At 40.6% G+C, this 26,973-nt stretch overlaps 1 protein-coding gene across 1 annotated transcript in view; it reads right to left on the bottom strand.

Moving 5' to 3' along the window:
- The window catches only part of IREB2 (iron responsive element binding protein 2), a 56,476-nt gene extending 38,444 nt beyond the window's left edge, over window positions 1-18,032 (bottom strand). The window contains exons 1-2 of the mRNA XM_061180020.1: window positions 17,924-18,032; window positions 16,063-16,152 (exon numbers count right to left, since the gene is read on the bottom strand). Of these exons, the coding sequence (XP_061036003.1) occupies window positions 16,063-16,152; window positions 17,924-17,942 (109 nt within the window). The 5' untranslated portion in view covers window positions 17,943-18,032. The remainder of the gene's footprint in view (window positions 1-16,062; window positions 16,153-17,923) is intronic.
- Between the last annotated feature and the right edge of the window lie 8,941 nt (window positions 18,033-26,973).

Below are 26,973 nucleotides of genomic sequence, written 5' to 3'. Positions count from 1 at the left end.
TCACTTCCTCCTACTTTACACACAAGCCTAGATACCTCTCGATTTATCCTTTTCCCAGTTAAGAAGGCACCTGTGGACCTCCTCCTACTAAATGCCAACTTTTATAGGAGCTCCGCATCCAATTCCCAGTGATACATTTTAGGACCCATGAGTCATCAATTCTCTCTCCTTTTTCTGTAATCTATCCCTCAACTGGATTCTTCCCATCAGCATTTGAAGTCTCTAGCCCCAGTTTCACACACACACACACACACACACACACACACACACACACACACACAGCTTCCAAGTACTATTTTCTTCAAACTCTCAACCAAGTTTTTTGAAAGAGTCACCTATATTCCCAATGTCCACTTTTCTACACATTTCATTTTATACTTCTACACTTCCATTCACTCTTCAGCCCAGCCCAATCTGATTTCTTAAAATATCAATGAAACAGCTCTAACTAGAGTTTCAATATTCTCTCAACAGTATTAAATGGAGCTAACAATTTCCTCCTTCCTGAAACACTCTTTCTACTGGCTTTCACAATACCATTCTCCATGTCTCCAATCTCACATTTCTGCCTTACGTGCAAGCAGAAGCAATGACTGCCTTTGTTCCAGACTATCTTGAAAAAGATGTTAATATAGTGACTAGCCTTGGAAGATAAAGATAGTGTCTCTTTCTGGAGCAAAGGGCAGGCATGCTTACTGTCCATTATAAAAGATTTGGGTTCCCTAAGTCAGACTTCCTTTTCTGTAACACAATCTCTGTGTGCAGGTATTACCTGGCCCTCTTCAACAAATGTTGGTACCAAGCACACTGCTTTGCTATGGGTAATAAACTGTCCATTGTCTCTGATCCAAGAGTTTTGTGTCTTCTGCCAGCATCTATGAAACTGTCAGTTTAACTTACAAGGAGAGTGAAATTTTGGCACTTTTACAGTTCTCAACACTTTCTGGCAGTCCTGTTTTGGTTTCCTGGCTGACCTCTACTCCTTTACCTGATCTTTAAATGTAGGAGTACCTCAGAGTTCATATCTAGGCTTACTTCTTTTCTCACTCCATATCGTCTCCTCTCAGGAGTTCTAACTGATCCTACGGCTTCAACGGACTATCTCTACACCAATAACTCCAAAAGATTTTTCTGCAGTCCAGATCTGTCTTCTGAGCTCCAGAACCATGCAGCTAATTGCCTCACAAACATCTCTACTTGAATACTGATACGTTCCCAAATTCACTAGTACCTAAATTGAACTCTGATTTCCCCTCTGCCCCTGTCCCGTATCACTACCACCTCTGTGTTCCCTAGCTCAGTAAACAGCACCACCTTCCACCCAGATGCTTATGCCAAAGCATCTAGGCAACATCCTTGACACCTCTTTCATATATCTTTTGAATTTGTCTACTTCTATCACCACCACCACTAAAACTAGTACAAGCCACCACTATGTCATCTCTCACCCAGATTCTTTAGTTCATCTTTCTATCTCCATACATGCCCCATACCAGTGGTTTTCAAAGTGTGGTCCCTGGACTCCTGGGGGGCCCTGAAACTCTTTCAGGGAATCTGCAAGGTCAACTAAGACATTATTTGCTTCTTCCACCATTTTGACATACGTGCTGAAGGTTCAAAAACAATAGTGGATAAAACTGCTGATGCCTTAGCAGGACTCAAAGCAGTGGCACCAAATTGTACTTGTACTCACTGTATCGTTCATTTTCAGGCAAAATACCAGTTTCACTTAAGAATGTCCTTGGGGGAGGAACCAAGATGGCGGAGTAGAAGGACGTGCTCTCACCCCCCTTGCGAGAACACCAGAATCACAACTAGCTGCTGGACAATCATCGACAGGAAGACGCTGGAACTCACCAAAAAAGATACCCCACATCCAAAGACAAAGGAGAAGCCACAATGAGACGGTAGGAGGGGCGCAATCAGAGTAAAATCAAATCCCATAACTGGTGGGTGGGTGACTCACAGACTGGCGAACACTTATACCACAGAAGTCCACCCACTGGAGTGAACGTTCTGAGCCCCACGTCAGGCTTCCCAACGTGGGGGTCCAGCAACGGGAGGAGGAATTCATAGAGAATCAGACTTTGAAGCCTAGTGGGAATTGATTGCAGGACTTCGACAGGACTGGGGGAAACAGAGACCCCACTCTTGGAGGGCGCACACAAAATAGTGTGTGAATCGGGACCCAGGGGAAGGAGCAGTGACCCCAGGGGAGACTGAACCAGACCTATCTGCTAGTGTTGGAAGGTCTCCTGCAGAGGCGGGGTGTATCTCTGTTTCACCGTGGGGACAACGACACTGGCAGCAGAAGTTCTGGGAAGTACTCCTTGGGGTGAGCCCTCCCAGAGTCTGTCATTAGTCCCACCAAAGAGCCCAGGTAGGCTCCAGTGTTGGGTTGCCTCAGGCAAAACAACCAACAGGGAGGGAACCCAGCCCCACCCATCAACAGTCAAGTGGATTAAAGTTTTACTGAGCTCTGACCACCACAGCAACAGTCAGCTCTACCCACCACCAGAGCCTCCCGTCAAGCCTCTTAGATAGCCTCAACCACCAGAGGGCAGACAGCAGAAGCAAGGAAAAACTACAGTCCTGCAGCCTGTGGAACAAAAACCACATTCACACAAAGATAGACAAGATGAAAAGGCAGAGGGCTATATACCAGATGAAGGAACAAGATAAAACCCCAGAAAAACAACTAAATGAAGTGGAGATAGGCAACCTTGCAGAAAAAGAATTCAGAATAATGATAGTGAAGATGATCCAGGACCTTGGAATAAGAATAGAGGCAAAGATCGAGAAGATGCAAGAAATGTTTAACAAAGACCTAAAAGAATTAAAGAACAAACAAAAAGAGATGAACAATACAATAACTGAAATGAAAACTACACTAGAACAAATCAATAGCAGAATAACTGAAGCAGAAGAACGGATAAGTGACCTGGAAGACAGAATGGTGGAATTCACTGCTGCGGAACAGACTAAAGAAAAAGAATGAAAAGAAATGAAGACAGCCTAAGAGACCTCTGGGACAACATTAAATGCAACAACATTCGCATTATAGGGGTCCCAGAAGGAGAAGAGAGAGAGAAAGGACCCGAGAAAATATTTGAAGAGATTATAGTCGAAAACGTCCCTAACATGGGAAAGGAAATAGCCACCCAAGTCCAGGAAGCACAGAGAGTCCCACATAGGATAAACCCAAGGAGAAACACGCCGAAGACACATAGTAATCAAACTGGCAAAAACTAAAGACAAAGAAAAATTATTGAAAGCAGCAAGGGAAAAATGACAAATAACATACAAAGGAACTCCCATAAGGTTAACAGCTGATTTCTCAGCAGAAACTCTACAGGCCAGAAAGGAGTGGCATGATATACTTAAAGTGATGAAAGGGAAGAACCTACAACCAAGATTACTCTACCTGGCAAGAATCTCATTTAGATTTGATGGAGAAATCAAAAGCTTTACAGACAAGCAAAAGCTAAGAGAATTCAGCACCACCAAACCAGCTCTACAACAAATGCTAAAGGAACTTCTCTAAGTGGGAAACACAAGACAAGAAAAGGACCTACAAAAACAAACCCAAAACAATTAAGAAAATGGTCATAGGAACATACATATCGATAATTACCTTAAACGTGAATGGATTAAATACTCCAACCAAAAGACACAGGCTTGCTGAATGGATACAAAAACAAGACCCATATATATGCTGTCTACAAGAGACCCACTTCAGACCTAGGGACACATACAGACTGAAAGTGAGGGGATGGAAAAAGATATTCCATGCAAATGGAAATCAAAAGAAAGCTGGAGTAGCAATACTCATATCAGAAAAAATAGACTTTAAAATAAAGAATGTTACAAGAGACAAGGAAGGACACTACATAATGATCAAGGGATCAAGCCAAGAAGAAGATATAACAATTATAAATATATATGCACCCAACACAGGAGCACCTCAATACATAAGGCAACTGCTAACAGCTCTAAAAGAGGAAATCGACAGTAACACAATAATAGTGGGGGACTTTAACACCTCACTTACACCAATGGACAGATCATCCAAAATGAAAATAAATAAGGAAACAGAAGCTTTAAATGACACAATAGACCAGATAGATTTAATCGATATTTATAGGACATTCCATCCAAAAACAGCAGATTACACTTTCTTCTCAAGTGCGCACGGAACATTCTCCAGGATAGATCACATCTTGGGTCACAAATCAAGCCTCAGTAAATTTAAGAAAACTGAAATCATATCAAGCATCTTTTCTGACCACAACACTATGAGATTAGAAATAAATTACAGGGAAAAAAACATAAAAAACACAAACACATGGAGGCTAAACAATACGTTACTAAATAACCAAGAGATCACTGAAGAAATCAAAGAGGAAATCAAAAAATACCTAGAGACAAATGACAATGAAAACACGACGATCCAAAACCTATGGGATGCAGCAAAAGCAGTTCTAAGAGGGAAGTTTATAGCTATACAAGCCTACCTAAAGAAACAAGAAACATGTCAAGTAAACAATCTAACCTTACACCTAAAGGAACTAGAGAAAGAAGAATAAACAAAACCCAAAGTTAGCAGAAGGAAAGAAATAATAAAGATCAGAGCGGAGACAAATGAAATAGAAACAAAGAAAACAATAGCAAAGATCAATAAAACTAAAAGCTGGTTCTTTGAGAAGATAAACAAAATTGATAAGCCATTAGCCAGACTCATCAAGAAAAAGAGGGAGAGGACTCAAATCAATAAAATTAGAAATGAAAAAGGAGAAGTTACAACAGACACCGCAGAAATACAAAGCATCCTAAGAGACTACTACAAGCAACTCTATGCCAATGAAATGGACAACCTGGAAGAAATGGACAAATCCTTAGAAAGGTATAACCTTCCAAGACTGAACCAGGAAGAAACAGAAAATATGAACAGACCAATCACAAGTAATGAAATTGAAACTGGGATTAAAAATCTTCCAACAAACAAAAGTCCAGGACCAGATGGCTTCACAGGTGAATTCTATCAAACATTTAGAGAAGAGCTAACACCCATCCTTCTCAAACTCTTCCAAAAAATTGCAGAGGAAGGAACACTCCCAAACTCATTCTATGAGGCCACCATCACCCTGATACCAAAACCAGACAAAGATACTACAAAAAAAGAAAATTATAGACCAATATCACTGATGAATATAGATGCAAAAATCCTCAACAAAATACTAGCAAACAGAATCCAACAACACATTAAAAGGATCATACACCACGATCAAGTGGGATTTATCCCAGGGATGCAAGGATTCTTCAATATACGGAAATCAATCAATGTGATACACCATATTAATGAAGTGAAGGGCTTCCCTGGTGGCGCAGTGGTTGGGAGTCCGCCTGCCAATGCAGGGGACACGGGTTCGAGACCTGGCCTGGGAGGATCCCACATGCCGTGGAGCGACTAGGCCCGTGAGCCACAATTGCTGAGCCTGCGCGTCTGGAGCCTGTGCTCCGCAACAAGAGAGGCCGCGATAGTGAGAGGCCCGCGCACCGCGATGAAGAGTGACCCCCACCTGCCGCAACTAGAGAAAGCCCTCGCACAGAAACGAAGACCCAACATAGCCATAAATAAATTAATTTAAAAAAAAAAGCTATAAGGATATATTGTACCACATGGGGAATATAGCCAATATTTAAAAAAAACAAATTGAAGAATAAAAACCATATGATCATCTCAGTAGATGCAGAAAAAGCTTTTGACAAAATTCAACACCCATTTATGATAAAAACTCTCCAGAAAGTGCGCATAGAGGGAACCTACCTCAACATAATAAAGGCCATATACGACAAACCCACAGCAAACACCATTCTCAGTGGTGAAAAACTGAAAGCATTTCCTCTAAGATCAGGAACGAGACAAGGATGTCCACTCTCACCACTATTATTCAACATAGTTTTGGAAGTCCTAGCAATCAGAGAAGAAAAAGAAATAAAAGGAATACAAATTGGAAAAGAAGAAGTAAAACTGTCACTGTTTGCAGATGACATGATACTATACATAGAGAATCCTAAAAATGCCACCAGAAAACTACTAGAGCTAATCAATGAATTTGGTAAAGTTGCAGGATACAAAATTAATGCACAGAAATCTCTTGCATTCCTATACACTAATAATGAAAAATCTGAAAGAGAAATTATGGAAACACTCCCATTTACCATTGCAACAAAAAGAATAAAATACCTAGGAATAAACCTACCTAGGGAGACGAAAGACCTGTATGCAGAAAACTATAAGACACTGATGAAAGAAATTAAAGATGATACCAACAGATGGAGAGATATACCATGTTCTTGGATTGGAAGAATCAATATTGTGAAAATCACCATACTACCCAAAGCAATCTACAGATTCAATGCAATCCCTATCAAATTACCAATGGCATTTTTTACGGAACTAGAACAAATCATCTTAAAATTTGTATGGAGACGCAAAAGACCCCGAATAGCCAAAGCAGTCTTGAGGGAAAAAAACGGAGCTGGAGGAATCAGACTCCCTGACTTCAGACTATACTACAAAGCTACAGTAATCAAGACAATATGGTACTGGCACAAAAACAGAAACACAGATCAATGCAACAAGATAGAAAGCCCAGAGATAAACCCACACACCTATGGTCAACTAATCTATGACAAAGGAGGCAAAGATATACAATGGAGAAAAGACAATCTCTTCAATAAGTGGTGCTGGGAAAACTGGACAGCTACATGTAAAAGAATGAAATTAGAACACTCCCTAACACCATACACAAAAATAAACTCAAAATGGATTCGAGACCTAACTGTAAGACCGGACACTATAAAACTCTTAGAGGAAAACACAGGAAGAACACTCTTTGACATAAATCACAGCAAGATCTTTTTTGATTCACCTCCTAGAGTAATGGAAATAAAAACAAAAATAAACAAACGGGACCTAATGAAACTTCAAAGCTTTTGCACAGCAAAGGAAACCATAAACAAAACGAAAAGACAACCCTCAGAATGGGAGAAAATATTTGCAAACGTATCAACGGACGAAGGATTAATCTCCAAAATATATAAACAGCTCATTCAGCTCAATATTAAAGAAACAAACACCCCAATCCAAAAATGGGCAGAAGACCTAAATAGACATTTCTCCAAAGAAGACATACAGATGGCCAAGAAGCACATGAAAAGATGCTCAACATCACTAATTATTAGAGAAATGCAAATCAAAACTACAATGAGGTATCACCTCACACCAGTTAGAATGGGCATCATCAGAAAATCTACAAACAACAAATGCTGGAGAGGGTGTGGAGAAAAGGGAACCCTCTTGCACTGTTGGTGGGAATGTAAATTGATATAGCCACTATGGAGAACAATATGGAGGTTCCTTAAAAAACTAAAAATAGAATTACCATATGACCCAGCAATCCCACTACTGGGCATATACCCAGAGAAAACCATAATTCAAAAAGACACATGCACCCCAATGTTCATTGCAGCACTATTTACAATAGCCAGGTCATGGAAGCAACCTAAATGCCCATCGACAGATGAATGGATAAAGAAGATGTGGTACATATATACAATGGAATATTACTCAGCCATAAAAAGGAACGAAATTGAGTCATTTGTTGAGACGTGGATGGATCTAGAGACTGTCATACAGAGTGAAGTAAGTCAGAAAGAGAAAAACAAATATCGTACATTAACGCATGTATGTGGAACCTAGAAAAATGGTACAGATGAACCGGTTTGCAGGGCAGAAATTGAGACACAGGTGTAGAGAACAAACGTATGGACACCAAGGGGGGGAAACTGAGGTGGGGTGGGGATGGTGGTGTGCTGAATTGGGCGATTGGGATTGACATGTATACAGTGATGTGTACAAAATTGATGACCGACTAAAAAAAAAAAAAAAAAAGAATGTCCTTGACAAAGCAGAAAAAGTGCTAATTTTATTAAATCTCAACCACTGAGGTCAAGTCTCAATATTCTGTGTGACAACAATGAAGTGTATATAGCATTTCTGCTCAAAACCAAAGTACAATCGTTGCTCAAGGGAAAAACACTTGTATGATTGAATTACAAGCTAAATTAGCCACTTTTTCCAAAGAACACCATTTTCACTTGAAAGAACAAATGACCAACTATGATTATTCAAATATGGATATCTGGCAGACATTTTCTCAAAAATGAATGAAGTAATAAGCCTGTCTGCTCATTATCTAGTCCCACCACTCTCTGCTCACTGTGTTCACTGAAGATCTTTGAGAAATAAAGGTTCAGAGTTACGCAGATCTTCCAAATGCGGACACATTTTATTATACAATATATAAAAAATACAGACATGCACATTTGTTATTATCACCGCAGCCCTTTCAACACGGGAACCAGAGCTCCCATGAAGCTGTGCACTCTGAAAGACTCCTCCTGCCTGTGCCAGAACCTGGACCAAGACGCTCCACGCAGAAGACCCTTTACCCTGCCACTGCCTGGACTTCCCTTGCAAACTGCCTGGAGGGTCACACAACGAGCTGCTGCTGCTTCTGCAAGCCCCCATGTGTCCCATGCATCATGAAGGGTTCTTGCCCCTGCCAGCATCTGTTCTCTCAATACACGTTCACAGTACCAGTTGCTGGTTGCCTACTCCCCTGCATGTACTCAAGATGATGGCCTACTGCCTGCCCAGCAACTCCAGACCAGCTCCAGTCTGACCAAACCAGCAAACTTCTCCGCGATCTAATGAGCTGAACCACACCTTTTCCAATGGTATCTGACCCCCTTCCAATTTTTCCTTCCTTGGGTATTCTCTGTCAGCCCTACAGGTACCATAAAGAATTTCCTTACATCTTACAATTACTCTTGTATCACAGTTAATAATTATTTACATTAAAGTTCCCCTATTCTATGTCCTGATTGGACTGAGACTGCTACAACATACTAAGGCACTGTACTTACATTTTCCATTACTAAACTGTGTGCTTTCTTTAGCACAAAGATGCTATCTTAGCCATCTTTCACTCGCCAGAAACATGTGAGTACTCAATCTTAGCTGAATGAATTAAACAGCATTGTTGAGAGATGCATGCACCAAGTATCAATAGAAAACTGGGCTGGATTAATACCACCTCTTCTAACCAGGAATTTCCAGAATCCTATGAATCTGGAAAGCTAATCCTCTAAAGATAGGTAATCAAAAAGACATGCGGGGGAACCAGAACAAGCCTGTGACTTAAACTGAAAAAGTATGAAAATGTGTGTTATCATACTTCTGAAATGAACTGCTAACAACAGATATCCTTTCGATCAATTACTCAGTGTAAGATCCAAGAGGTGGTTCAGGCTTTAAAAAAAGATGCCTAGGTCTGCTATTTTACATGGGAGGCAGCTGATGAAAGGCATATCCAGGTTTCCAGGACTGTAGATCTTACTACTCAAGGCTAAGTGGCTGCTACTATGATTAGGCAATATAATTTATCTCTCAGTGCAGAGGTCGCAAACTGTTGGCCTGCAGATGTGTTTCGTTTGTTCTACACAGTTTTAACATTTTAAAGTTTAATTGCCAACACTGAAAAACCAGAGATTTTTTTACATGAAAATCCAAATTTCTGGCTTAAGATAAATAGAAAGTTTTACAACACCAACCTCACATTTCTGCTGGAACTGAGTAGCACCTACTCTTTTATATAGGGCATTTGCTCTCCTGCTTGCCACAATTCCAGCCAGGGCCATTTCACTTGTTTATGGTGCCTCTGTGGTCCTTATAAGCATGAGCATACAACCCCCAGTGTAGCAGTTTTACAAGCATAGACTTTGGAATCTCAGATTTTTGATCAAGTTTCTCCTCTATCATTTATTAGGTAATGGTACTTAGTAGCGGGACCCTGGCCAAGTGGGTAATAACAGAACTTATAGAATGGGTATAGTAAATAATCAATAAACACTAGCACTTTATTACTGCCCTTATTAAGCTGGGAAACAGAATGGTATTAAGGGGGGAAAAGTGTTGGTCTGAAGTCAGAAGATATGAGTCTAAGACCAGATCTCCTCACTTAGAAGATATGTGACCTTAGGCATATTACTGAGATTTTTAGCCTCATTTTCTTCATGTGCATAAAACTATCCTCCCTGCCTAACATAAAGCAATGTAGTGAAGACAGATAATGTAAAAGAGTTTTGTTATTTCTCAAAAGTGATTAATTCCAGGTTTAAACAGTAGATGGAGAAATTACCCATAGGAAATATCAATATTAACAACAGGCTTTAGATAAACTAAATATGAAAGAGAAATACGCTGAAGACTGATGGAAAGGGGAAACACTCAAACACTCTAGGCCTGCCTAAAGCCTCAAGGAGGCTATCTTTGGAGTCTAGGCTAAGAGAGCAAGGGGAATGGTAGAGTAGCTTTAGGGTAAACCTAAAAACCCTGTTCAAGGCCAGGAGCCTGGAGAAAAGATTAAGAAACTGTTCTAGAAGGCCCTGTAACCCCAGACTTTGCAACAGGATTAACTCACACCCATGTCTCACTAGTCAAGGTACTGTTTATATCTCTAACCGATACCAGGCTGGAATGGAGCTGATTTCCAATAAAGAACTCTGACCTTTGTTTTTTTGTTTTGTTTTGTTTTTTAATATCGCCATGCAGAGTCCAAGAAGGCAGAAAGAGAAAACAGATTCCTGCTTCTTTAAGATTTTTTTTTTCACTCACTGACAAAGGTAAAGAAAACCAGAAAAATAATATCTATTATTGATAAAGGTACAGACACACTCACTCTTCTCATTTGCTCCTGGTAAGCATGTCATCTAGCACTACCTGCTGACATAACAGGCATACTTCATGGTGCCTGTCCAAACCGCCATCCATGGAATGGACAGTGCTCAGTGCCCCATTACCTCCCTGGCTACAGTGCTGAAGCAAGAGTCAACCCCTTGGCAGGTGAATGACCAACAGCCTGGTGGAAAAAATATAGATTCCTCTCACAGGAATTTGCAATCAGGACACAGGTTGAACCAGAAAGTTGTTAAGAGCTAAGCTAGAGACAGAGGTTGCCATTTGTGGCCATGTAAAAAGTTAGTAGGCAGAGGCAGCTTGTCTGCACTGAAGTAGAGGGAGCATAAGAGTGGAGGAGGGCCAGGAATCTGAAGCCTGAAAGAAAAAATAAAGAGTTCCCTCACTTCTGGCTCATTGCCCATTTTCTTGAGATACAGCCACCTTTCATTTGCCCGGGAGCTCTGTATCATTACAATAAATCTTTCTTCACTTGAGCTAGTGGGTGTCTGTTCTCTGCTACCAAAAGGACCTAATCTAGAATAGAAATTGTCTACAAAAGCACAGTTAAAACCAACAGACCGTTGGACAAAATGTGGAGGGTTGGTGAGTGCATGATTGTAGATGGAATAGAATCACATTAGGTAAGGGTAATCCTTAGAAAGTTATGTATTGTGTGTAAACATTACAAGCAAACTATTTCATTGCTTACCGAACTTACAGCCCTTTCCAGAGTCCATGGAAGAGACAAGATTAGAAAATATGGACTTGTGTTCCTACCAGCAAGATAACTGACCAGCAATAGACGCCTGACTTGCCCAGCCAAACCACAGGTTAACTATAGGTTAAAACAATAGGAGAAAAAGTCATCTAGAGATACAGTCTTAACTGGCTGGTAAGCTAATCATAACACACAAAGAATGGCTGGTAGTGGCTATACTGGGTATTACACAATACCAATAAGTAAAGTGGGCTGTGGAGACAGAAGACTGGAGAGTAGATCTTCAAAAAGAAACAGGTGACAGAAAGAACAGCCTCTGGCTTAGAAATTCTAGTTCCCATGAGGCCTGACTGTGCTTTCTTCCTTTGCCTTTGGATGTTTGGAAACTGTAACAGCATCTTCTTTCTTGAGTGCTGAGTTAAGTGAGTTTCTGTTCCTTATATTCAAGGACAAAGACTGGAAAAGACAATACATATACAGTAAAAGTGAAAAAGAAAAGTGATGCGGGTGGAGGAAACAATACTTTCAATCCGGTAACTATATAATAAGGTTGCATGAAAATTTAACTACTACACACACACAGCGGGTTTATTTATAAATAGGGAAAAGTTGGTAACCTCAATATTCAAAGATCTGCTAACTAAACCATGATGCATTCATATAGGTAATACCGTGCAGCCAGTACAGTAGAAGCTGTAGAAAAGTACAGGTATCCCCTTCTACTCAAACTCATAATCCCTGACTCAGAAACCGAACAGATTCAAACAGCAAGGGATACTTGTATTCAACGACATGGAAAGATGTTCATGATATACTAAATAATAAAAGGTTACAAAACAATATATACTGTATTTTTTGTTAAGTAGCACATTTACATATATTTGTATATGCACGTAAAAATGAAACTGTTTCTACACTGCCTATAATGTTTTTGTCTTTGATTACCAATCCCAACCTAATTTCTTATCATCAATAAAAACTCTCCTAAAAAATTAAATACAGATTTTCTTTCAGAGATTACAAGGTAGGATTTGGAAAACCAAGTCCTGGCTCTACTACAGGACTAAGCAGTACCATGGTTAAAAAGCAAGCAGTTAGGAAGGAAAAAAGAAAGATGAATGAGATAACCTGAGATAAAGAAGGGGGCCTGAGGCTTTACACCAGGCTGAAGGCCCTCTTGCCCAATAACAGCTACTCTCTAAAATGTTTCACTAGAGCCAGGCCCGTCTCTTCACTGTCTTCCCCCTTACTCATTTTCCATTATGCTTGCTGGTCATTCTAATTCCCCAAGTGTTGACTGGCCTCTGTGATCCCTCTGTTTAACATCAATTCAAGTCCTCCTTCCTTCAGAAAGCAGTCTCTGACCATTCCAGGCAACAGTGATTTCTCTCTTCCTTGGAACCAGGTATATTTTCAAATTCAGAGATCTACTTAAGAGAGTCACTCAAAATCTCTAAGGTTGTAGTCAATGCACTAGAGTGCCAGACAGGCAGCTCCAGATCATTAAAAAGGCATTTTGCCACTAGTGAAACTATGAAAGTTTAAAATGTGGTCAACGTGTACAATATGCCCACTTCCATAAAGATACTTTGAGTATAGGACTTCCCTGGTGGCGCAGTGGTTAAGAATCCACCTGCCAATGCAGGGGACATGGGTTTGAGCCCTGGTCTGGGAAGATCCCACATGTCACGGAGCAACTAAGCCCGTGCGCCACAACTACTGAGCCTGCGTTCTAGAGCCCGCAAGCCACAACTACTGAGCCCGCAAGCCACAACTACTGAGCCCACGTACCACAACTACTGAAGCCCGAGCGCCTAGAGCCCGTGTTCTGCATTAAGAGAAGCCACTGCAATGAGAAGCCCACGCACCACAACAAAGAGTAGCCCCTGCGCAGCAACGAAGACCCAATGCAGCCAAAAAAAAGACTAAGTGGCTCTCAAAATATGGCCCCAGGCCAGCAGCATCAGTATCACCTGGCAACTTGTTAGAAATCCAAATTTTCAGTCTCTACCCCAGATCAGAACTCCGGAGATGGGGCCCAGCAAGCCTCCAGCTGATCCTGATGCACACTGAAGTTTGAGAACTACTGACTAAGGAAACAGCTGGTATTAACTAATTAAAAAAAAAAAAAGATACCTTGAGTATAAACTTGGGAAGCAAAATGATAAAATGGCAATAAAAAAGGAGAAATCAAGTAATTTGTGTTGTATTCTATCTAAAGACAGACTTAATAAGGGAAGGTACTGTTAGTGAGGCAGATAGTCTAGGCTAGTTCACTCACTACCCACTCCCAACCACTTCAACCACTTCTCCCTTGTCTTTCTCTACTGCAAAATCCAGAAAGCTAAATACACCATCTTTCAGCCTTTAAAGCCGAGAGTGGAGATGACATTTTGGCCAAGGAGATACAGGCAAAAGCTCCTGGGGTGGGCTTTTCTTTCTGTTTTGCTCTTCCAGCTGCCTAGAACATGGACCTAATGCAGGTACATCAACTATTTGCAACCCAAAAAATGAAAGCAAAACAGAAAAAAGTGAGAAGCCTAGGTCCTTGCTGATGTTGGTGCTATACAGTTCCAGTATGTCCACATCCAGACTTCTTGTTAAGTGAGAAAAATAAACCCCTATTTGTTAGAGTCACTGTACAGTAGGTTTTCGGTTCCTTGCAGCTGCAGGCATTCCTGATACAGTTAGCAGGGAGCTTAGAAGAGTGTTCTCAACTATCTTTCCTCACCAACATATAAGAGAGCTAGAACACTTGCCCTTCATTAAGTTACTCACTACAACTGTGATTCTCAGCCTGGCAGGCATCCGAATGTGGGAAGCAGAGAGGGCAGTGGTCCAGAACCCTGGTGATTACCAAAGCAATGTCTCCTAAGCACATGTCTGGGAGGCCATTCAATCTGGTCCCCCAAAAATGCAGCAAGGATTTTTTGTTTTTCTACTCAAGTTGCTCCTTTCTTTCAAAGTCAATTCTTCTTTCAAATTTTATTCCCTACTAAGTAATTACTAAGAAATTATTTAGGTAATTACTTAATAAACCTCTCACAAAACCATTCTATTAAAAACAATGTTTTAACCCCACAGAAATAAAAACCAAATTTCTGTTTTAAAGGCATTTGTATTTACAGGCATTCTCTTATTATATTTATCATGGTTATAAAAACCCTGGTACTCTGGAACTCAGTTATGTACAGATGCCTGTGACAGCTTATTTTCCAGAGATAATATAGCTCTTACTTTATTAATCACTCTTTCAATGCATTTTACAGTTGTTTTGATAGTTTCCCACTGATTTCCTGCATTTGGGAAATACAGGCTATCTTCAAGTAGGCACATTTCCACAAATTATCCATAGAAAGAACTTATACTCAAATTAAAAAACATCCTCATATATGTTCTTTTACTTTACTAAGCTATAAAATGTAGGTTAAGAAACTTCCAGGCCAGAATCACTAGATATTTGAGAGAAGGGAAATAAAAGATCCTTCTTGTATATAATCAACTTAGCTGTTCCCTTTTCAAAATTAATACAAACTCATCTTCAGTGAAGAAATAAAATAAATGTGAATGAAAGACACATGGCACTAAGAAAAGACCAACCTCTCAATACAAATCACAGCAACTAAACATGCAAGGTAAAGGATTTTGGTGAACTATTTATTTTTAAATGGCAACCTAATTCTAGGATAGGGATCTTCTCCAAAATATACTCTAAAATATCCAAATCTTCTCAGAATGTACAAGAAAATACTGCTAGTCTAGAACATTTAAACCCACTAAAATCTACAGAAAAATCACAAAAGCAATCTTCTTAAGTAACACAAGAAGAAGGAAAAAACAAAAACAAAAACAAAACCAAGGTTAAGGAAAAGCTCCCTCCAAAACTGCAACAGATTTGGCATTTAATTTTTCTTTTCACTGAAAAGTCAGAAAAGAATAATCTAAATCACTCTTCCAAACAGGTCTTCCCTTCACCGGCCTGGTTGAGAAAATTACTCAGTGGTCAATAAAGTAAAGACTTCCATCCAATACTCTGAGGTTCCGCCAAGTTCACTCTTCTGAAACCTCAGTGAAAGGTTTGATCCTGGTCAGGCGCCTGCAAAGGTCTGCCAAGAGTGTCAGGGCACAAGCCAGGGCAAACCATGCCCTGGTCAACAACTCAAATCAGTGGGCCCTGCTGATGATTCCTATTCAAAGGATAGTGGCACTGTTCACTTGGAAAATTAAAATATACATTTAATAGCTCTAGAATATCATCCAGCAGGTTTCTATTGTTTTTAAAATTATACTAGTAATTTCTTGGGGGTAAAAATCATTACTAAACTAACTTAGATTTTAAAATGAGAAGCTATGGTATGGGCTTACATCCTCCTCAAACAAAGGCTAACCCAAGAAGCTTTTAAAATGTTAGACATATGTGTAGGTGTACCTGCTACGACATGTTGGGAATAAATTTAAAATTCCTTCAACTCAGCTCAACAAATGCATTTTTATTATTAGAAACTAAACAAATCCAAGAAAATTTAAGCAACATTACCATACTTGGTGGCTCCAAGTCTAGGTACATTGAAGAACTTCTTATGTGAACTGTCATTTAATGTTTCAATAAGGTACTCAAAGGCATATCCTGAAAAAAAAAAATTATACTTTCATTAAACACTGCTACAAATTACCTTATTCAAAGTGAAAAGACCTAGAAACCAGCTTTGTCCAAAAGAATTTTCTGTAATGGCTCAAATTTTCTATATTTGCGCTATATTACCTATATTTTCTATAGGTAGCCGTGGCCATTGAGCACTTGAAATGTGGTTACAGCGACTGAGGAACAGAGTTTTTAATTTTATTTAATTAATTTAAATTTAAATAGTCACATGTGGCTAGTGTCCACTGTATTGGACAGTAAAACTCTAAGCCATAACTCTTGTCAAATAAAAACTGAAAAAAAAATTATACTTTCATTAAACACTGCTACAAATTACCTTATTCAAAGTGAAAATACCTAGAAACCAGCTTTGTCCAAAAGAATTTCCTGTAATGCCGCAAATTTTCTATATTTGCGCTATATTACCTATATTTTCTATAGGTAGCCGTGGCCATTGAGCACTTGAAATGTGGTTACAGCGACTGAGGAACAGAGTTTTAAATTTTATTTAATTAATTTAAATTTAAATAGTCACATGTGGCTGGTGTCCGAAAACTCTAAGCCATGACCCTTGTCAAATAAAAACTGGTAAAATAATTAACTCCTGAAAATGTGATAATAAAGAATACCTAGAAAGGGACAATAAGAATGATTTAAAGGATGAATAGGCATGTTTTGTGAAGACATGTCCTGAAAATTGCATAAATACAGACAGGACAACGCCACAATTATGTTAGAAGAACTGATTTTTAAAAAAATAACCAAAAGATGGACTTTTACACAGCATTCAACAACAGGAATAAAATCAAAACCAAACCAAAACAAACAACTTATCAGGTAAGACCTTCACAGGCCTTAAGACTAAAGGTAAAGGTGAACAACAAAATATCTGGGTAAATTAGCAGATTCTCCCTAAAAGGCACCTCTTTCTGGTTTTGTACGAATTGAAGCTTAACTACAAAGTCAAAGACCCAGGGGACTTATTTGAATGTGCCCCAGCTCCTAAGGTTCTTGGGGGAAGTGGCGGGGAGGCAGCCTGGAGGTTAAAGAACCTTCAGATCTTTTGTGCAGATTCACTGCAGTAGGTGGGCAGGACCCCCAACATTGCTAGGACCTTGGTCCGAAATGAGAAGCGATAAGCACTGTTCACTTTTCGAGAATATATAATGTTTTTCCTTTTTTATTGAGGGTTAAGCGAGGGAGGTGGATGGGGGGAGGAGACCCAGCGCTGCAATAAATGGTCCGAGAATTGGCTGACCAGTGTTCGGCCTTGACCACCCCCCACTCTGCTTCTCGAGGCAAAGAGAGAGGGAGGGGCTCGAGGCTGGACAGCGGAATAAACAACTAGCTACGTGAGATGCCACCAAGGAGACACTAGCCCCCACCCTCATCTCTTACAAATGGGGGGCAGGGAGAAGATGGTGGGCCTTTCCTCGACCCTAGTGCTACTGAGGAGTACCGAGAAGCCGCTGGCAGCCAGCAGTGGCCAACGGGCCGAGGCCGGCACGGGTCAAGGCCAGCGGCGGAGCGGACGGCCCTTGGTGGGGTCACGCTGAGGGGCGAGGGCGGCGAGGCCGGGCCCTCGAGGCCTGGGCGCAGAGAGTGCGGCCCAGCAGGCAGGCCCCAAGGGAGCACAACCTGAGCCCGGAGGGCCCCGGCGCCGGCCGAGCAACTCCAGGAGAGAGAAGCAAAGAACTCGGAGCCGGGGCAGCGCGCGTCTCCAGCTGCCAGATCCAGTCGGTGAACTGAAACTAACCTGCACTTGGGGCGTCCATCGCCGGAGACCATATTATCCCTGCGGGGAGGGGGCCCGCGGGGGAAGGAGGGGGAGGTCGGGCGGGGAAGAGGGGGAGGAAAGCAGCCGGACCGGCAAGGGAAGCAGGAAAGGAGCAGTCTCGTGCAAACACCGCGAGAGCCGCAGAACCGGCCCCAGGTCTCAGCTCGCGGGATTTGCCGCCCAACTCTCGCGAGATCCTCGGGCTTGGAAACAAAGAAAGGGAAGGGGCGGAGCCAGCCAGAAGGCGATTCCTTGCGTAATCGCTCTGTTCTCGCGAGCTGGGGCGAAACGCTGGGGAAGCTGTGGTGTTGGCGTCACTAGTTTGGCCCTCTTAGAGATCCGTTAGTTGTGGCTTCAAGTGTCCAGTTGAGGTTGTGAGATCCAGCGGTGTTGGGGCTCCTTCGGGGTATCCGGTGATGTGGGGGGTGGGGTGGGGGGAGGGGCAGAGGGGCAGAATTGGAACTCCTACGAAAAACAGCTTGAGAACCTCTTTCCCCTGAAGATAAAGCCTTAGGTTAAACCTGTCATATGTGTAGCCTACACGCGTGTTCTCTGGAGAGGATGGGAGAACTGATCTGGCACGTAGGAAGGCGCTCAACTAATTGTTGAATGAATTTTCCTTACATTCCTGTAGCTTCCGTCTCTCCCTTTCTACTGGCTCCTTCCCAGTGGCAGTTAATCATGCTTAAGCCTCCATCCCTCCTCCACCTCCGCTCCTCAAGTCCCTACGTTCTTCTCTACCGTCTTATCTCCCGTTGGCAGCCAACTTTGCAGAAAGAGCTGCTTGTGTTCGTCCTTCCCCTCCCACTCCTTATCACTCTCCAATCTGCCTTCCACCCCCTAGAAACGCCTCTGGTCAAGGTCAGCCATAACTCCACTTGTTAATCTCACGTTTCTCAACCCTTACTCTCCTTGATCTCTCCCCTTGTTGAGAAATATTCTTCTATCAGCTTTCGTGATCTCAGACGCTATTTCTTGTTTTTTCTTCCTATCCTTAAGGGTGCTCCGTCTCAGTTTCCTCTGCAGGCCCCTCTTCCTCTGCCCAGCCATTAAATGTCCTGGGTATTACATATACCTCAGGGCTCTGGCCTTACACCACCTCTCACCATTTGTCCTGGCACATCCCACCTTCTCCTTTGGTTTCAGTTATTAGTTATATGCTGTTGCTTCCCTGTCTACCCGCAACCCAAACACATCTCCTAAGCTCAGAGGTGTATATTCTAGTACGTACTGGATGCCTCCACATCCCACAGGCACCCCAGACTCAAAATCTGCAAAACGGAACCCCGTAATTTCCCCCTTAAAATCCACTACTCCTTTTGTATTGCCTGTAACAGTGAATGGCACATCAACCACTCAGTTACCCATGCCAGAAACCGACACATCATCCTTGATCCTGTACCCTCTCCCTTTAAGCACTGACTCAACAAGCCTTGTCGAAGCAAACCCCAGTATGTTTCCTCTATTTATGCACCTTTATAACCACCCAGGTCTAGATTTGAACATTTCCTGTCTAGATGATTGTGACAATCTTCTCCTCAAAAAGACCCTAGGACATGAGAACTACCATAACTGTCATTTTCATGATGATGAAACTGAAAGTCAGAGAGGCTAAGTAACTTATAGTTACCAAGTGACTGAGTCAGGATTTGATCTGGTATCTCATACCTATTGTTTATACCTTTTTCAGGAAACCTCCTTTCTGGCAGAATCATTGCTCTGTCACTCTGTAGTATTTCACTTGCTGTTCTCTCTATATGGAACACTCTCCTGTGCCCTGTCCTGCTAACCCCCTACTCATTCTTCAGGCCTTAGACCAGGTATTTCCTACAGGAAATACTCACTGACAACCCCCCAACCCCCAGTTTGGGTTGGGAATGTGAAGAAATGCTTCCCTATCTTCCTGTATTTCAATTAGAGCACTTTATTATACTTGATTGTAATTGCACATTTACTGTGTTCTCCATATCTTGGTTAGATACTTTTAGCTGCGTGCAAGAGAATACCCGACTAACAGTGGGTTAAACAATGCAGACCTATAATTATCCACAGTCGGCAGTTCTAGGATTAGTGCAACAGATCAGTGACACCATCAAATACCCAGGCTCGTTCCATATTTTGGCCCCGCACTTCTCAGCATTTTAATTTTTGTTTCTCAGACTTGTTGCCTCCTGGTTGCAAGATGACTGCATCATACAGGAGCATTATGTTGTCCTAGAACTTCCAAAAGAGGGAGGGAAAGTGGTGCAGAGCCCCTCTCTTTTTTTTAATCAGAGAAGAAAATATTTTCCTGAAGATCCTCCACAGACCTCTCATTGACCAGAAATTAGACTAGTAGTTCTCCACTCTATCAAACTCAACACCCTCTTTTCAAGACACGTATTTTGTAATGTCTCCTTTACTCATCCTGGCATGAAACTCATAGATAATGTAACTTACATATATTACAAATATGTGTAATGTAATGTGTAATATTACACATATTACAAATAATCTATATAATGCCCTAACTGTAATATAAAGGAGAAATAAAAGTAATTTTTAGAAATTTATTAGAAAGTATTAAATAATATTTTAAAAGTATTAAAAGTAATTTATTAGAAAATAATATGTATTACAATATGGAGGTACACAGGCACATCTACATTACACAACATGTTGCAATCAGATGCTTGCATCTACTTATAATGATTTTACAGAACATAAGATAATGTTTAACCGAATATAGTCAACACTTTATATTTGACATTTCAAAATAAGGACTAAATACATATATCATTCAAAAATATATATCATGGGACTACCCTGGTGGTTCAGTGGTTACGACTCTGCACTTCCACTGCAGGGGGCACGGGTTTGATCTCTGGTCAGGGAACTAAGATCCTGCATGCCATGTGGCAAAAAATATATATATATATATATATTTATATATATTTATATACATATATATAATGAATGCATGTATATAATAAAGGCATTTATATAATAAATTATATATGTGTATATATATCGTGAATGACCAGCTTAAATGGAGGCTAATGAAATGTATTGGTGACTCAAATATTATTGGAAGCATTGTCATTGTTGATTTTCTGGAATGAGGAACAATTCTTGGCAAAGTTCCAAGCAAAACAAAATAACAACTTTTCCTCTTTTTACACGATATTAGCATTCCTGGAAAATTCAGAGTGTATTAAAATAATACACAGATTACTTTTACATTTATTTGTAAATGGGATTAAGTTCTAGGTTCAGATAAGTATAAACATGTATGTTGTTACTGTTCTTCTGTTTGTGTGTGTGTTATCTACCTGAATATCTGGCAGCATGTTCCATGGGGGAGGTTGATTCTTTGTTGTAAAATTCTGTCCTATAGAATATGGAATCTCACATCCATTAAATTCTAAAAGTGCTTCCCTCCCATGGTGACAATCAAAAACACCCTCCCATTTTCTGTTGTGTGTGTGTGTGTTTTTTAACAGCTTTACTGAGATTTAAGTCACCCATTCAAAACACTTTTTATTTTGTGATAATTGTAGATTTACACACAGTTATAAGAAGTAATGGAGGGCTTCCCTGGTGGCGCAGTGGTTTAGAATCCGCCTGCCAGTGCAGGGGACTCGGGTTCGAGCCCTGGTCCTGGAAGATCCCACCTGCCGCGGAGCAACTAAGCCCGTGCGCCACAACTACTGAGCCCATGTGCCACAACTACTGAGCCTGCACTCTAGAGCCTGTGCTCTGCAACAAGAGAAGCCACCACAATGAGAAGCCTGCGCACAGCAACCAAGAGTAGCCCCCGCTCGCCACAACTAGAGAAAGCCCGCGCGCAGCAACCAAAACCCAATGCAGCCAAAAATAAATAAAATAAAAATAAATTAAAAAAAAAGGAGTAATGGAGATTCCATACAACACTTCACCCAGTCTTCCCCAGTTCTTAAACAGATTTCAGCAGTTTTACAAGCACTCTTTTGTTGGGAACATGTGTGTATTTAATTCTATGTGATTTTATCACATGTGTAGATTTGTGTGACCACCACCACAGTGAAGATACAGAACATTTCCAAAGATCCCACATGTTGCCCTTTTATAACCACATCCACATTTCTTCTAGGCTATACTCCATCATCCCCTAACCCATGGTAACCACCAATCTGTTCTCCATTTCTATAATTTGTCATTTCAAGAATGTTATACAAATGGAATCACACTGTATATAACGTTTTGGGATTGGCTTTTTTCCACACAGCATCATTCCCTGGGGATCTATCCAGGTTGTTGTATCACTAGGTGGTTCATTTTTCTTGCTGGATGTATTCCATGATGTGGTTGTACCACAGTTTGTTCAACCATCACTGAAAAACATTTGGGTTGACTTAAGTTTGGGGCTATTATGAATAAAGCTGCTTTGAACATTCATGTACAAGTTTTTGCGTAAACATAAATGTTTACTTCTCTGTAATAAATGCCCAAGAGTGCAGTTGTTGAGTTGTATGGTAGTTGCCTATTTAGTGCTTAAAGAACCTACCAAACTGTTCCAAAGTGACTGTGCCATTTTACATTCCCACTAGCAAGATATGAGTGGTCCATTGATCCAGTTTTTCCACATCCTTACCAGCATTTGGTGATGTCACTATTTTTATGTTAGCCATTCTGATAAGGATGAAGTGATATCTCATTGTGGTTTTAATTTCCAGTTTGCTAATGACTAATGCGATTGAACACCTTTTCGTGTGGTTATTTGCCATCTCTATATCCACTTTGGTAAAATGTGTGTTATGTTTTTGCCCATTTTCTAATTGGAGTGATTTCTTTCTTTCTTTCTCCCTTCCTTTCTTTCTTTCTCCCTTCCTTTCTTCCTTCCTTCCTTTCTTTCTTTCTTTCTTTCTTTCTTTCTTTCTTTCTTTCTTTCTTTCTTTCTTTCTTTCTTCCTTCCTTCCTTCCTTCCTTTCTTTCGTTCTTTTCTTTCTTCCTTTCATTACTTTTGAGAGTTCCTTATATATTCTAGATACTAGTCCTTCATCAGATATGTGGTTTGCAAGTATTTTCTCCCAATCTGTAGCACACATGGCTTTCCCCCTCACACATTGCTTTCTGCAAAATTGGAGTTTTATTAGCAAGGAAGAAAAGGAAATTCCTGTAATGTTGGCAACCCCTAGTATCTGTCACATATCACTGCTCTGTAAACTCCATGAGGGCAGGTGCCATATCTATGTTATTCCTTGCCAAGTCTCCAACATCTAAACAGTACCTGGCACAGAGTGGGTACTAAATAAATGCTTGTTGAATGGATGAAGTGACTTGTTCAAGGTTGTACAACTGGCAGAACCAGATTAAAAAGAGAGGCTGGTAATTTGGTTCTCTTTTAAACATTAAAAAAAATATGTAATTCATTTTTATTTAGAAGAGAGACTGAGAACTTCACAGGGGAATGGTAGAGAAGGAGGACCTTCCCTAAAAAGCCAAAAATGACAGTAACTGTCCACGGATCCTTCGCTTTGCCCTTAGGAACTTCATCTCTCGACCACAAGTGAGTTGTATAAGCATTTTTTCCCAATCACATTCGTATTCTCCAAAGAGAAGTTTCCACAATACGTTTTTTTCAAGTTACATTTCTAGTTAGATTTTTAACACTCCAGTAATACTTTTGCACCTTTTTAGCTCAGTGTCTCGGACAATATCCAGTCTGGTTCATCTCTTCTTTTTTAATTAAACTTTTTATTTTGGAAAAATTCAAGGATAGAGAAAAATTGTGAGAAAATTATAATAAATTTTCTAATATACTTCACCTAGATTTATTTAATGTTAACCCTTTGCCACATTTGCTTTCTCTCTCTCTCTCTCTATTTACATATTACATAAATAAGATCCTCATTATTTTTGGGGGGTTATTTATTTATTTTTCAGCTTAATTGATGTACAATTCACATACAACACTGTGTAAGTTTAAGGTGCACAACGTGATGATTTGATAATACATATATGTTGTAAAATGATTACTACGATAAAGTTAGTTAACACATCCATCACCTCACATAGTTACCTTTTTCTCTGGTAGTGAGAACTTTTAAGATTTACTCTCTTAGTGACTTTCAAATATCAGTGCAGTATTTTTAAGTATAATTACCAATCCTCATTATTTTTTATTCTAGTTTTCTTCCTGAACCACTTAAGAGTAAATTACAGAAATTACAACCCTTCAACCCTAAATACATCATGTATCTCCCCAAAACAAGGAAAATCTCTTACATAACCACAGTACGATGATCAAATTCAGGAAACTTAACATTGCTACAATACTATTATCTAATTTATAATCCATATTCAAATTTTGCCAATTTTCCCAATATTGCTCTTTCAAGAAACTTTCCCCCCCAATCCAGAATCTAATTCGGGATCAAGTATTGCATTAGATGTTATGTCTCTTTAGTCTCCTATAATCTGGAACAGTTCCTCTACCTTTCATTTTCTTTTCTTTTTTAAATATTTATTTATTTATTTGGCTGCACTGGGTCTTAGTTGCAGTATTCAGGATCTAGTTCCCTGAACAGGGATCAAACCTGGGCCCCCTGCATTGGGAGTGCGGAGTCTTACCCACTGGACCACCAGGGAAGTTCCTGCCTTTCATTTTCTTTTATGACATTGACATTTTTGAAGAATACCTATTGTTTTGCAGCATGTCCTTTAATTTGGGCTTGCCCAATTGTTTCTCTATGATTAAATTTAGATTATGTGCTTTTGGCAGGGGCACTATATAAGCAATGTTGTGTCCTTTTCAGTGCATCATATCAGGAGGCACCTGATTTTACTTAGTTCCCTTTTTGGTAACTAAGCTAACTCTTAATGTAAAATCAGGGCAGAGTTTCAAGCCCAAGTCTGTGGGACTCTAGAGCCCATGTTTTTACCCATCCACAGCTTTGTGGTTAAACATGGTCTCAGTTACTGTGAGTGGTGGGGTGGAGACTCCAACACTTTTCTAAATCTTCTCAGTAAGGCCTCTCAATAGCTAAGCCCTGAGTGTCCTTCTAACCTACATTTTAATTCTACCCAGAGAAAGCCTATTTGATTATTGATAGTTCCAAAATAAAGGCCATGTCTTAAAAAACCAACATCATGATGAATACGAACACCTGCCATTCCTCAGCTCCCCTTGGAAGCCACTACTGAGCCTGATCACAGGTAAAGTAAGAGCAGTTGGCTGCCTGCCCTTGGCATATGAAATCAAAGGGAACCATTGTACACCCAAAGCAGGTAACCACATGTTCTGCCCATCTAGTCAAATGGAATGCAGTTAAGAGTTTTTTCTTTCCGCCAATAAGAGTAGACCACACAGTAAAATTTTTAGAAGCTCACTGAAATCCCTGTCTCTTGCCAGCAGGTATGTCAAGGCAGACTTGCAGGGTAGAACGCTATCCTTGGCATTGTGATAAGATATAAAGGAAAGAGAAAAGACTCTTATTCCTCAGATCCGTATTTCCTTTTCCAAGGGAAAAGACAGAATTACCACCAGTAACATGACATAGGACTTTCAGAAGTAGTGTTATGAGTTGAACTGTGCCCCCCTCCAAATTCATATGTTGAAGCCCTAACCCCCAGTACCTCAGAATGTGACCTTATTTGGAAATAGGGTCGTTGAAGATGTAATTAGTTAAGATGATGTCATACTGGAGTGGGGTGGGTCTTATGACTGTGTCCTTATGACTGTGTCTCCTGTGGGGACACTTAGGACTGGTGTCCTTATAAGAGAAAACAGGGACATGGATATACAAAGTGGAGGCAGCCATGTGAAGAGACGGGCACACACACACACACACACACACTCAGGGAGAATGCCATGTGAACATGAAGGCAGAGATCAGGGTGATGTGCCTACAAACTAAGGAGAAAGGCCTGGAACAGAATCTCCCCCACAGCCCTCTGAAGGAACCAACACTATCAACACCTTGTTTTCAGGTTTCCAGCCTCCAAAACTGTGAGACAATAAATTTCTGTTGTTTAAGCCATCCAGTTAGTTGTATTTTGTTATGGTAGCCCCAGGAAACTAACACAAATATCTTCTTGGAATATCCAAGGTGCAGTGAAGCTAGAATAGTAGAATAGTCAGGAGACCTGGGTTTCAATCCCAACTCAGCCCCAAACACACTGTGTTGCTGTATCCAAATGAATGAATTTATCAGGCCTCAGCTGTAAAACTAATTGAAGTAAGTGTTCTTCTAGGTTCAAGAATTATTTTATATAGTCTGTGATTGTATATTTCCAGTTTAGGACATATGCCCTTTCCTTTGTCCCTCTCACCAAAGAAATCATGGTATCCTATCAAATTAGACTTCCTAAATGTCTCTTGGTTTCATCTCCTCTGCCTCTGCCTTCACTGGGGCTCTGATCATTTCTTACCTGGACCATGTATTAGGTTGAACCGTATGGAATTGATGACATTTGACCATTTTCTAAAAAAAAAAATCATGATTTTACATGGTTCCACCTAACAGTCATTTCCTAACTGGTCTCCCCCTAACTGCTTCAGGCTTGCCTCCTCTACCCTCTTGCCACAGCTCCAATCACCCTTTTTATCACCACCAAGATAGTCTTTCTGAAACACGAATCTGATCATGTTTGCTTAAAATCCCTCAAAGTTCTCCCCATTGTCTTCAAGATAAAATCTGAACTTTCCCGCACAGCATTTGAGGCCCTTTGGACCTCATCCTCGCCTGTTCTCCGTCTTACCTCTTGACACAAGCGCCATTCTTACATAAGCTGTACCCATACAGAACCAATGCTGTCAATACTTGGATTTCCCTGAAAATAAGCTTTATGTTACCTCAAGCCTTTGCACATTCACCAGCTAACTTCTAGTTGTCCTTCAGGAACAGTAGAGGCTCCTCTTTATGAAGCCTTCACTGCTTTCACCCACTTCCCACCACCTCTGCCCTGGGCTTCCTCTTTCTTGCCCTCCTAGCCACCTTGCTGTAATTCTTGGTTTATTGTCTGTTCATTCATTAGACTGTGAACTGCCTGAACACAAGGGCCAAGTT

This window comes from Eubalaena glacialis, chromosome 2, assembly GCF_028564815.1.
Source record: "Eubalaena glacialis isolate mEubGla1 chromosome 2, mEubGla1.1.hap2.+ XY, whole genome shotgun sequence".
In the NCBI taxonomy this organism is placed as follows: domain Eukaryota; kingdom Metazoa; phylum Chordata; class Mammalia; order Artiodactyla; family Balaenidae; genus Eubalaena; species Eubalaena glacialis.
This window is presented reverse-complemented; position numbering and strand designations above follow the sequence as displayed.